This window comes from Tiliqua scincoides, chromosome 5 (assembly GCF_035046505.1).
Source record: "Tiliqua scincoides isolate rTilSci1 chromosome 5, rTilSci1.hap2, whole genome shotgun sequence".
NCBI lineage: Eukaryota > Metazoa > Chordata > Lepidosauria > Squamata > Scincidae > Tiliqua > Tiliqua scincoides.
Window position 1 is genome coordinate 3955519 of NC_089825.1, and position 12959 is coordinate 3968477.

The window sequence follows — 12959 nt, forward strand, 5'->3', positions numbered from 1 at the left end:
AGCCGGGCTTGCAGGCCTCGGCCTCCCCTTTCTGAAGCCACTGGAGGCTCCCTCATCTGCCTCCCTCTTCCAAGTTTTGTATCATGCCTCTGATGTTTGAAGCCCTTCAGCTTGTTATCATCGGCCTCCAGTTTCACAGCCTGCTTTCTCCAAGCTGAGGCAGCAAACTCTTGCTGACAGCTCCCAAGTGCTGTCTACTTTTTGGCCTCCAGAAGCAGCATGAAAGTGGGCACCGTGTGTGGTTTAGTGGGGAGGGGGGCAGCATATTTGGCTTCAGAGAAGACTTTACACTTCCAGCTTTGACGACCAGTTGGAACAAAGGCCAGCCTTCATCACTTTCTCCCCCAGTGAGGAGCAGCAGCTCCCTCCAAGGGTCCATGAAGGGTGTCTATGGACACCATGCCTGTCCCCTTAGTTCTGTGATGACCAGCCAGTAGACAGTTTTCTGAATAAAAATAATACACATAATATATAGGAATAATAATGATAAAAGGCATACTGTGAAATACAGGAATACAGTACTGTGGAAGTCTTTACAATAGACCAGACAGGTGTGTGAGAGCCTGGAGCTGGGCTGCTCCTTGAGCAGAAGGGCAAGGAAAAGAAATCAGAAACGTCCTTCTTTGACGACATTTAATGTGACACCAGAAATAGGAAAAATAACAAAAATGGGAGTTTGCACAGATTATCTGAGAGGTTTATTTAGGTATTCAGCAGCATACCAGCATGGGCAAAGGCAGCACTTTTAAGAGGCCAAGCCTAGTGGTTCCCTGGGTCTGCTTCAGGAGGCCTCTTCTGGGTAAAGAAACAATGGTTCCCTTGTGCAGGGGTAAGCCTCTGCTGCGCTAGCTAATCAGATGGCGCAGGTCCCTGTGCAGCTGCACCACAGGATCAGGACTGGACAGCACCACTGTCTCGTGTACATACAAGGAAATGTATCAAAAGTACCCAATTCAGCCCATTAGAAACTCTGCAAAAGGTCATATTTAACAAGAGGAAAACATGCCCAAAATGGCGAGTTGAAGTGCTGCTCTGGGGCACTGACAGAGTTCAAGGAGGAGAACAGGAAAATAAGCCTGGCATCCCAGCGAGCAGGTGCTGAACAAGGCAAGGAGACCTCTAGAACAGCCCAGTGATGGAAGAAGGCCCCAGCACACCACTCCCAGGACAGCTTTTTCCACAAGTGCTCCCCTGCAGTGAGTCCCAGTAGCAAAAGTAGGGCACGCCTGCTGGATATTGCTGGAGGCCAACTGGAAGGATTCTCTTTGTCCTGTTTGCTGCCCTTTCTGCAAACTAATGGTTAATCATGTCTGCAGCACTTTCCATGTGCAAAGTGCTTTACAGATCTCACCTCCTTTCATCTTCACAACAAACCTATAAGGTAGGTTAGGCTAAGAGTGAGCGGCTTCTCCAGGGCCACTGCATGAGCATCCTGACAGGTAGGGCAAAGCAGACAGCCTCTGTGCGTCTGCAGAGAGGAGGGCGCTGGGTGGTTTGATTGCTGAGGCAAGGCCTTACAGCGCTCCCCTCTGCCCCAGTGCTTTTTGTTCAATGGTGCCCCCCATCCAGTTTAAAGAGCAAGAAAGGGCAGGAAGAGCAGGCCCACACTGTCACAGTCAAGGCTAATTTTCTTTGTTGTGTACACCTGTTCTGCTGCTGCCCAAGATTAAACACTGAGGCAGTGAAGCTATTGCCCAAATGCTCTGAGACCAGCCCAGATTCCTGGTCTCACAGGGTACTTCAAAAACTTGGAAGCTGGGCCCAGCCTGGAGTACTTGGAGGACTGCTTGCTCCAATGTTCAGCCCTTGCTCTCAATGCTCAGCCCTGGCTGGCAAAAGGACATCCTTTCAGAAGAATAGGCCTCAAATGGAACTCTGTCAGGTGATCATCAGTCAGCGCAAGCAGCGGGACCACTCCCCACTTCCCGGCCTGTCTCTTGGTTTTTCCAAGGAGTGCTGCAGCTGTGTCCTCCTGACACAGCTTCAGGTTTCATTTGAGGAACTGGCTGGAAAGAGAGGTGGTTTTTCCAAGCTGCTGCCAAGTGCCATAGCCTGTTCGTTGCTGGGCACAGGGCGCTGCTGGTCCCCATGCATGCGCAGGTGCTGCTTGAGCGACTGTTTGTAGCGGAAGCACTTGCCACAGTGAGGGCAGGAATAGGGGTTTTCCCCTGTGTGCATTCGTTGATGCTCCAGCAAGTACTTTCTGCGGGCAAAGGTCTTCAGGCACTCGGTGCAGCGATGGCGCCTCTCGCCATTGGTGTGGCTGGCCTGGTGGCTGAGGAAGGCCTGGGCATGGGTGAAGCTCTGCCCACACTCCTGGCATGAGTACAGCTTGGCACCAGCTTGGTGGACACTACTCTGGTGCTTAACAAGGTGGTGTGCCCGCACAAATCGCTTGTCACACTGACCGCACTGATAGGGGCGCTCACCCGTGTGAATCCGGTAATGGTTGGTCAGCTTAGACTTCTCAGCGAAGCGCTTCTCGCACTCGGGGCACTGGTAGGGCTTTTCCCCAGTGTGTGTGCGGGTGTGGTCGTCCAGGTGCTGCTTGCGAATAAAGGTCTTGCTGCACTGAGGGCACTGGAAGGGCCGGGGTCTCTCCCGATGGGTTTTCTGGTGGACCACCAGGCTCGACTTGCGGTTGAAGGCCTTGTGGCACTCTGAACACTGGTGGGGCCTATCGGCGTGGCTGGCCTGATGCCTGGTAAGCTGCCCCTGGTGGCTGAAGCCACAGCCACAGTCGGGGCAGACAAATGCACTGTCGCTTTTCCCCACTGTGTGGGTTCTTTGATGGATCAACAAGCTGGTCTTGAGCCGAAAACTCCTGGGGCATAAGGAGCAAGTGTGTGGCTTTCCTACTGCCTGGGCCAAAGGCTGGGTGTCTAAACCGCCTTTGAGCTCACTGCAGGCATAGGCTTCTGCTGTCTGCTGGGCCCTGGGTTCAAGTGTCAGTATTGTGCCTTCCCCATACAGTTCCTCTCCCACCTGCTCTTCACAAGCAAGGCCTTCTCTGCCCCTCACGCAGCCGAAAGGTTCTCTTTTGAGGCAGGCTTCTGGCTGCGCTGCCTCCAAGTCACAGCTGCCTCTCTTGTTCTGAGGTGGCTCCTCCAGCCTTTGTGCAGGATGGGCTGCTGGCTGCTCCTGAGGGCCTGCCTGCCCCTCACACCTCCTTTCTGGCTGTGGGTCATAGAAAGCGTCTTCACCTGGCATTCCAGACAGTTCCCCACGGCCTGGCAAGGTGAGGCTGGACCCCTCCGGTCGACTCGGCTCCTCACTTTTGATCATCACACTATCATCTGGGAGTGGGATAAAGAGGAACCAGGGATCGTCAGCACTATCCAGCTGCAAAAGACCCAGAAGGCAAAGCCCAACCCCTTCCCCAGCCACCCATCCCAGGCAAAAGTATCCTGGATGCCCTGGGAGGAGACTGTAAAGATCCACCACTTTCCAGAAACAAAATCAAGGATGCAAACGTTATTTCATCAATTTTGAAACTCTCTGCAGCCTGGGATCAAGTTATGTTCCAGTGATCCTGGGGGGCACCTTGCATTTTATAGTTTATCCAGAGCTCTAAACTGCCAAGCTTCCTGGGCCCTCAGGTCACAGCCCCAGGCCCCACCCTCTAGCTTGCCACATACAGAAATATGGCTGGCTTCTCTGGGCTGACTCCAGGACTACGGAAGAGTCCTTCCCCGGCTGCTTTTGATCTTTCGCTTAGTTTTAACTTGCACATCTTATGGCAATGTTCTAGCTTTACTTGGCAGTGCTGGTTATGGATGCCTTGTTTTTAAGTCTACAATTGTAAACTCCTTGTGAAAAATCCATGTTTAAAAAGCAACACACAGTATAAATACATCAAATCACTAAAGAATTTGCCTTGGCCACATCTGCATCTCAGTTGCAGTCAGCGATACCTGCAGCTGCCCCTCCCTCTCTGCCAAGGGCCCTGGGGCAGACATGCCACATCCTGCAAACGTTGTGTGGGCCAGTGGAAAACCAGGAGTCCTTAAGTCCTGAGCGCGTGGCTCCTGTGAAGCTCAGAAGGAGCAAGTGCACCAAGAGGGAGACCAGGACTGAAAGTGACCGAGCATATGTCCAGGAGCACTTCTCCATTTCAGGTGCCGTGTGCAACTCTGGTCACCTCATCTTCAAAAAGGACACTGAAGAGGCTAAGGAAAAGCAACTAAGATAATACCAGGGAATTAACCTCTTGGCTGACTTTCTCTGTCAATATAAACAGTTGGGGACTGCTGAGCTTACAAAAGTGGTGACAGAGGCAGAATACAACAGAGGCGTATCCAAATCGCATGGTGTGGAGGAATCACTGGGAAAAGCAAGTTCCCTCTCCAAGTACAACCCTGCAACTGGTGGCACCGTCAGGAGAGCAAAAGGAAATACTTCTTGGTACCACTCGGTTCGTGGCCACAGATGTCTGCAGAAGAGGCGAGGGGTACACTGGCGCACGGCCCAGGAGAACCAACGCTGGAATCTCCCCCTACTGCTTCCTGCCTGCTTGCCTGGGGACCAGCAAAAGAAGATGGGGTGGTCTCTGTGCCCTCTTGCCACAGCCCACAAATAGTGTGCTGAGTAAGATGGGTCAGTGATCGGAGGCAGTGTGCAGCCCCCCCTCCCAGGAGTAGCAAGGATCCAATTGCTATAGAAATTGCATCAGCAATACTTTTGGAAATATGAACGGGGCACCGAGAATACCAAGAGCCGTCTGAAAAGAGGAGCAGACTCACCATAGCAAAGCATTGGGGGGGTCTCTCTCTCCCACTTCCCTTTTCCAGGCGGCTCCTCTTGCTTAATCCAGGACAAGAGATCTTCTTTGGATGCCAAGGGCTCTGGTTCTGGGGAAAGCATGGTACATGAGTTTCCAAGGAGTGCTGAAACCAGTTAAACCTGGGGTTTTGGCGACAACCATTCAAACTGGTTCTGAATGTTGGAAAGCTCATGCATGGAGTGAGGGAGAGGCAGCAGCTCTGGGCATATACCAGGGCCCTTTCTTCACTACTGCAGGTGCCACCAGCCCCTTCACTTTGGGAATTAAGAGCAAGTTTGGGCAATCCCAGCCCATCCATGTGGCTCAGCAGCACTGACCATGCGCTTGCAAGGAGAAGAGCCTGGTAGGTAGCCACTGAGTCACAAGTGCTTGTAATTCAGGAAGCAGGAGTGGTGTGGAAAGTGAGACTGGAACCTGTGCCTCTGGATGCAGTAGAAAGTCCCATTCCGACCTGCTGACATGCTTTCTTTCTCTCTCTCACACACTGAACACTGCAACGGAACGGGACGTCCTTGGGGCCTTCCCTGAAAACTGCAACTGGTGCAGAATGCAGCTGTCTGGCTTTTATTTGAGACAAGCCAGAAGGGGCTCATCACTCTTGTGCCAATGAGAATCAATGCTGCCTGCGATGCACTGCAGTTCAAGGTGCAGGCGGCCTTCAGAGCCAAACAGTCTGGGCTCCCTGGTGCCCAAGGTTTCTCCAGATTGCTTGAGACTCCATGCAACAGCTTTGGCTGGTATTCCTCCCTGCACCAAAGTGAGACTGCCAGACACAGAGCAAGCCTTTCTCTCTGACAGCACAGACTGGGCAGAAGATTCATCCAAGGAGGTTTGCCAAGTATCCTTGTTTACCAGCCCGACACACAAAGATCTGACTCTCTTCGATTATGTCTGTGTGGCTTGACGGTGTTCACTTGCCTCACTGCAGGTTTCTTGCAGAACAGTGACCAGCAAATGGATCACTGTGGTTCAAATATGCTCACCACTTTTCTACAAGGAACCTGCACATAAGGCAGATGAACACCACTATCAAGCCACATGGACATAGGTGGTCTGCCCTTCACTTCTTAAGGCTGCCTAACGAGACCCTGCTGAGAGTGCCTCCTTTCACACAAGCCTTAAAACCCATGGCCATGCAGGGCCATTTCAGTGGTGGGGAACTCCTTCTGCAGAGAAGCCTATTGGCTCCAGACCTTCAGTGTTCAATAGGGCTGTTTACTGTTGATCAATACTGTACAATTTGTACATTTTTTCCTTTTATCGCGTGCCATCATGAGAAGGTGGAAGGGCAGGACATAAGCAAAAACAAAACTCTCTTCGTTGCCCATGTTCTGGATCTGCTCACCTGTTCTGGGCTCTGTGGGAAACACCTTTTCCACCATGAACTGTGGGTGCATGACACGAGGGGGTTCCCCTTGTTCTGTCTGTGGGACAATACCAGCTCTGGAAATGGCAGCATCTGTTTGTGTAAACAGAAATTAAAGTGGAGTATTTAACATATTAGCGGAGCTGCTCATTTGAGAGAACTGTCCAATGACACCAGGACCAGCCTGGCATACTGAACCAATCAAGAAGTTCCTAATGCTGCTATCAACTCCTGCTCCTCTCAGTTCAATTCCTCCAGGCTCCTTTGCACCTGAGGATTCCCTTCCTGTACCCCTGCTTCCTCTGGTCACACCTATTGCTTGGTTTGTAACTGTAATGTTTGTGCTGAATTTTCCTTTGATTTTGTTGTGTGATGTGGATCTTACGCAGGGAAAAACTTCAGGCCAGCCAGGCAGGAAATTAGTGATGAAATTAATGAACAACAGATTTTAGGAGGAGGGGGGCAGGGGGAACAACAGCACCTGACCCAGGAGCCTACCAGAATGGGAGCCTATTCTTCTTCCCAGGTGCCCCAATCGGGGGGGGGGGGATAACAACCAAAAAGAGGGCTTTTTCAGAAGCAATATCCCATCTCTGAATCTTCTTCCTGGGTTGCCTGCCTGGTATCCACTTCAGCTGGCTCCAGGCAGCAAGCTGAAACCTTCTCATTTGCTCTGACCCTTTGATGCAGAGTCATTTTGTTCTTTCACTGCCCTTGGCTTTATTATTTCTGCCACTTTTGCTGCTTTTTTGTTCTGATTTACCTGCTTAATTGTCGTCTATTTTTTCAACAGTGCTGTACGTTGCTCTGTACAACGTACAGCTCTGTTGCTGTACATTAACTGAAAAGCAGAGTGTGTGTGTGTATAAAGAAAAACTCAGAAACTAGATTGAGACATACAAAATTATGCAGGGGATGGACAGAGTGGATAGGAAGATGCTCTTTACACTCTCACATAATACCAGAACCAGGGGACATCCACTAAAATTGAGTGTTGGGCAGGTTAGGACAAACAAAAGAAAATATTTCTTTACTCAGCGTATGGTCGGTCTGTGGAACTCCTTGCCGCAGGATGTGGTGCTGGCGTCTAGCCTAGACGCCTTTAAAAGGGGATTGGACAAGTTTCTGGAGGAAAAATCCATTATGCGCAACCTCCTGATTTTAGAAATGGGTTATGTCAGAATGCCAGATGCAAGGGAGGGCACCAGGATGAGGTCTCTTGTTATCTGGTGTGCTCCCTGGGGCATTTGGTGGGCCGCTGTGAGATACAGGAAGCTGGACTAGATGGGCCTATGGCCTGATCCAGTGGGGCTGTTCTTATGTTCTTAAACCGGCTTCTGTGTGCCCGACAATTTTTGCACCAACGCATGTTCACACAACCACTATCTGTTTTCTTTCCTTTAGACCGCGATGGGCAAACTTTCAACTTTAGGGATCCTGGACCTTTAACAATTGTGTAGGAGAGGGAACTTCAGCAGGTGCAGCTTGACAATTGTGTAGGAGAGGGAACTTCAGCAGGTGCAGCTTGACTTCCTCTTCTATACAATTGCCCACACCTGCTTTAGACAAACACAAAGGCCATCCTGATGCAATGGAAATCCACAGTTTTATCTCCTTGCCTTTATGAACAAATTTCCAGGGTGATTTCCAAATTTCCAAGCTGCCTGCCCCCTCCCCACTGACCATGCCATGTTTCTCTAACAACATGGAAAATCCACCCACCAGTAGAAAGAGTTTTGCCACTGCTCACATGACTCCAAATGAGGGGAGCCTGGCAGAGACCCTGAATTGCTGGCAGGTGCTGATTGTCCACTCGTTTCAGGCTCTGATTCAAGATGAACAAGTTGAACTGAACAAGAGAATGAACTGAATCCAGGGCTGTGGAAAACCACAAGAATCAGCTTGGCCTGGGAAGTGCCCCTTAGTTGACAAGAGACCGAGGGCCTAATCCTGTCCAACTGTCCTGCTGCAATGCAACCCCGACGTAAGGGGACAAACGTTCTCTTCCCTTGAGGAGGCCTCCATGACAGCCCCCCCCCCAGGATGAAGTGCACATCCCATTGGCATGCCTGCCCTGGTGCTGGTAAATTGGATAGGATTGGGCCCCGAGTCTTCCCACAAATCTGAAATGTGTGCGGATTTGGCTGAAATCACTCTTTGATGAGGGAAAGGTACTCTGCACATGCTTAGTCATCCTCTTTTGAACTTCTTCATAGGCTCCAGGGTGTTTACTGAGGAGTAAACACCAGGACCAGATTAAGAAAAATTATCAGGGCCACCCAGCTAACTGGCCATGGACACAGGACTGCGGCACCTTCAGGATGCAGGATATCTATTCCCCAGCGGGCACCATAGCCGGAGACTTCCACTTTCCTGGTGTTCTGTAATGTTCCACCTCCCATCACCCATGGGTGCCACCCTATGGAAACACCCGGAAGAGGAGAAAAACCTGGTACCCAACAGATTTCACCGCTTCATGTCGTAACAGGCAACTCCTCCTACTTACCCAGAGAGATCAGGGGTTCATAGTGTCCCTTGGTGATGTTTTTGTACAGCTCCTTCTGCCACTCCTCCAGGTTGGCCCACTCTTGCATGGAGAAGCTCACCACATCATTATCGAAAGTAACTGGGACCTGAAATCACAGGTGGGCCTCAGAAATGTTCCTTTCCAGAACACAGTTTTTAGTGTTGCAGTGAGAACTGTTTGGGCTTAATGGCTGCAGTCTACGAAGAAGTTTATTTCCTACCATTTTACCCATGACTATGGTGGGCATTTTCACTGGAATAGAGATGAGAACCACAGAGTGTTCTTTCCCCTTTCCAAACCCCTGGATCCCAGCCTTTCTAATGGCTGGTAGTCAAGCACTGCTGATGTTCAGAATCTCCTCCTTCATACTGCTATGGTGTTTTTGTAGTTTGAATTTTGTTTGTGGCTTTGGGCCACTGCAGGGACCTGGATGTTGGTCTAGGGCTAGGTTTGGTCTGACCCCACAGGGCTCTCTTATGTTTCTGTTGCCAAATACGGCTCCTTGACAGCCATTCCCTGCAACTGGACAACTGCACTTTGGGACAGCTGAGTATACACCTAGACGGACTTGGCTGGACAAAAAGTGTTTACAAACATTCTCACTTACTGTTGAACATCTCCATGAGACTGATGTGTGCATTTTGCATATAGGTTCTTGGATCACCACAGGATCACCGGGTCTTGCCCAGTCCACATCCAGTGAGTCCTTGGCAGATCCCCCCCCCCCCAATAAAAACAGCAGAAGAGCCCTTCTGGCTGCTGGGTGAGGCCCAAGAGGACCTATTAAGTCCAGTATACCCTGTTCCCTACCATGACCAACCAGTACTTCTGGGAATCCCACAAGCATGGCGTGGAAGCAACAGCGATCCTCTGCCTCTTGTTCCTGCCAGCAGAAGATAAGGGTTCTTACCCACTGCTTCCCATCTAGCCTCAGTTCTGGAAAAAAGAAAGGCTGCAGCCAAGAGAAACCAACCAGTCTAGAGAGACCAATTTTCCAGTTTGTTTCTACCTTGGGGGATTCCCCCTTTGGGCCCAGGGGGAGCCGGAGGATCCAGAAGTTCCGATTCTTCAGCAGGTTCTCCATGTTCTCCAGCCTCCTCTGGAGGAGACCGTACTCCTGGATCAAAGTTCCCAGAGCAGCCAGGTGGTTACTGAACTCCAGCTCCGTTTTCTCACACTCAAATATCTTCTTTTCAGCTGTTGCGGTCCTCCCTTCCAGGTTCAACAGCCGCGATGCGTAAGAATCCACCTTTCTCTCCACAGCTTGGATGGCAGCCACTACGGTCCACAGTGAAATCTCCGCAGTTGGGTAAATCTCCCTTTCAGCAGTCTGGTCAAAGATGGCTGGGGGTTGAAAAGATGCAAGGTGCTGGGGCTCCACATCCCATTCCCAAGCCTGTAGTGCCCAGTAAAGAGTTCATAAATGGAGAGACAAAGATGAGCACCAAGCCTAAGGCTGCATAACTGACACAATCACATACACCCCCATTGCCCTCCCCTTTCTCTGTTGTCTGCCTTGTGTCTGTTTAGATGTGAGCCCCTTGGGACAAGGACTTCTGGCCTCTCCTGTTTCGTTAAGCATGAAAGGTGTGATGGAGATCAGTAACAGGCCCAAAGCCTGACCCTGCATCCCAAGAATCTTAAGAAACCAGTCTGCAAGCTGATCAGCTTGTTACACAAGCGGTACAATCTTGTATATTTGATTTAATTAAATGTCTACCTACTTTATAGTGTTTTATTAATTGTAAACCACTCTGAATGTTTCAAAGCACTGAAAAAATGTCTTAACGAGACAGATAAACAAGGCAGACTCAGGCCTGTCTCTGCTTACAAGAGCCTGGGGTGCCCCATGCCATGCATTCCACCCTCATGTGTGGTGATCACAACACTGTCTGAGACGCACAGCCCTGGGCACTGCTGTGGTGACTTCACCATGTGCCTTTGGTCCGTCCAGCAGGGATGTGTGGTGGGTGGGGAGGCAGGTGAGGCAGAGCCTCCCCACCGGGGTTGAGCCGCCCCACCATGTTGCACGTGGGTTGAGTGTGCTTGAGTGCCTCACACAGTGGCAGCAAGGACCCCGGCGGGGAGGCTGTGCCTCACCTGCCTCCCCTCAAAGGGATGTGCAGTGGGTGGGAGGCAGGTGAGGCAGAGCCTCCCCACTGGAGTCCTTCAAAAAGCATCACTGCCATGTGAGGTGCTCACAGTGTCACTGAGCACCTCACGTGGCAGTAGTAGCACTTTTCAAAGGACTTTGGAGTGGAGGCTCTGCCTCACCTGCCTCCCCACTCACCGCACACCCTGCCTTCTGGCAGCGAGGTGTTCTAGGTGGCCGACCCTTGCCCAGAAACCCCTTCCTTGCAGGGAGTTGCTGCTGCCGCCGCCAGGCTCCTGCACAGAGTCAGAGGCAGCCTCACCCCCGTACCGCAGAGAGGCGCTGGGCTGGTGCCTGAAGTCTGGCCTGGAACCCCACAAGGGACAGGATCAGCTGTGGCTGCGCACTCTGCACGTGCTCAGAGGCACTCTTTCTCCTGTGGTATTCTCTGCACTCTGGGCTGGGCCTCCCTCCAAGGCCACTCCTGCTTCCCCCCAGCCCAGGTTCCCCAAGGACAGCCCCCGCAGCTGGAACCCCTGTCCGACCCCCCCCGCTTCGTCCCGGCGCGGGCACGGCAGGGTTAACCCTCACCTGGGCAGGAGTCCACTCAGCCATGGCCGGCGCCCGCTGGGTGAAGCTACTGCGCATGCGCGGCAGTGCCGATCCAGCGCGGCAGGCTAGGCGAGCTGCCCCTCTCAGGGCCCGGCCTGGCCTCGGCTCGGAGAACGCGCGTGCGCACAGCCCGCTGAGCGGCGCCCCCTGCAGGCGGGAGGAACTCGCGGCAGGCAGCGAGCGCGCCAAGCCCGGTGGGGAGGCTCTGCCTCACCTGCCTCCCACCCACTGCGCCTGCTGCTTCCAGGGCAGCACAGCTCAGCCCCGCCTGGCTGCTGCTGCTGCTGCTTCGCTGTCCAGAGTGACTGAAGCCCCCCCAGCACTCAGCCCCGGGCGGTCAATGCAGCAGGGACATGCAGTGGGTGGGGAGGCAGGTGAGGCAGAGCCTCCCGCCAGAGTCCTTCAAAAAGCGCTGCAGTGTGTGAAGTGTGCAAGCACAACCCACGCACTGTGCACACGAGTTGTGAGTGCTTGCACATCTCACACAGGGTGGTGCTTTTCGAAGGACTCTGGTGGGCGACAGACCAGGGACACACTACACTTGCTCCCAGTGTGGAAGGGATTGTCACTCCCGAATCGGCCTTTTCAGCCACACTAGACGCTGTGCCAGAACCACCATCCAGAGCGCGATACCATAGTCTTCCGAGACTGAAGGTTGCCAACTGTTTAACTGGTCGGAGGCTCTGCCTCACCTGCCTCCCCACCCATCGCAGATCCCTGGTTCTCCATTTCCAAGGGCCAAAGGTGTGTGTGGGAGAGAGAGAGTTCTGGGTCTCACCAGGTCTGGGGAAGGCTGCTTCAAACTTGCAAGGGGGAAGGTCTGGGCCTTGGCTGGGACTCTCATGCAGTGCGGGCTGCCCCCCTCCCCCAGCTTGTAACTCACCGTGTTCAGGCTGGAACCCACAAATCAGCAAGTTTGGTCAAGGAAGGGTGCCTTTTTTTGCCATCAGTGCCTGTGAGAGTGAGCAAGCCCTGCAGTGCCCATCAGAAAAGCAGCAGGACCTTCCACAAAGAGTGGGCAGGTTCAGCAGTGGAACAGGAGCAGACATGGGAGAGGAATGGACTAAATGTGTCCAGTTCTGGTCGCCGCATCTCAAAAAAGACATAGTGGAAATGGAAAAGGTGCAAAAGAGAGCGACTAAGATGATTACGGGGCTGGGGCACCTTCCTTATGAGGAAAGGCTACGGCGTTTGGGCCTCTTCAGCCTAGAAAAGAGACGCTTGAGGGGGGACATGATTGAGACATACAAAATTATGCAGGGGATGGACAGAGTGGATAGGGAGATGCTCTTTACACTCTCACATAATACCAGAACCAGGGGACATCCACTAAAATTGATTGTTGGGCGGGTTAGGACAGACAAAAGAAAATATTTCTTTACTCAGCGCGTGAACATAAGAACATAAGAACATAAGAACAGCCCCACTGGATCAGGCCATAGGCCCATCTAGTCCAGCTTCCTGTATCTCACAGCGGCCCACCAAATGCCCCAGGGAGCACACCAGATAACAAGAGACCTCATCCTGGTGCTCTCCCCTACATCTGGCATTCTGACTTAACCCATTCCTAAAATCAGGA

General features: G+C 52.2%; 1 protein-coding gene across 1 annotated transcript; it reads right to left on the minus strand.

The window, feature by feature from the left end:
• Positions 1-649: 649 nt before the first annotated feature.
• Positions 650-11418, minus strand: LOC136650925 (zinc finger protein 398-like). Its single transcript, XM_066626880.1, has 6 exons — positions 11360-11418; positions 9686-10072; positions 8656-8782; positions 6129-6242; positions 4743-4850; positions 650-3296 (listed from the first exon to the last, which is right to left on the minus strand). The coding sequence occupies exons 1-6, from the start codon at positions 11414-11416 to the stop codon at positions 1984-1986; spliced, it is 2106 nt and encodes a 701-aa protein (XP_066482977.1). The 5' UTR covers positions 11417-11418; the 3' UTR covers positions 650-1983.
• Positions 11419-12959: the final 1541 nt, after the last annotated feature.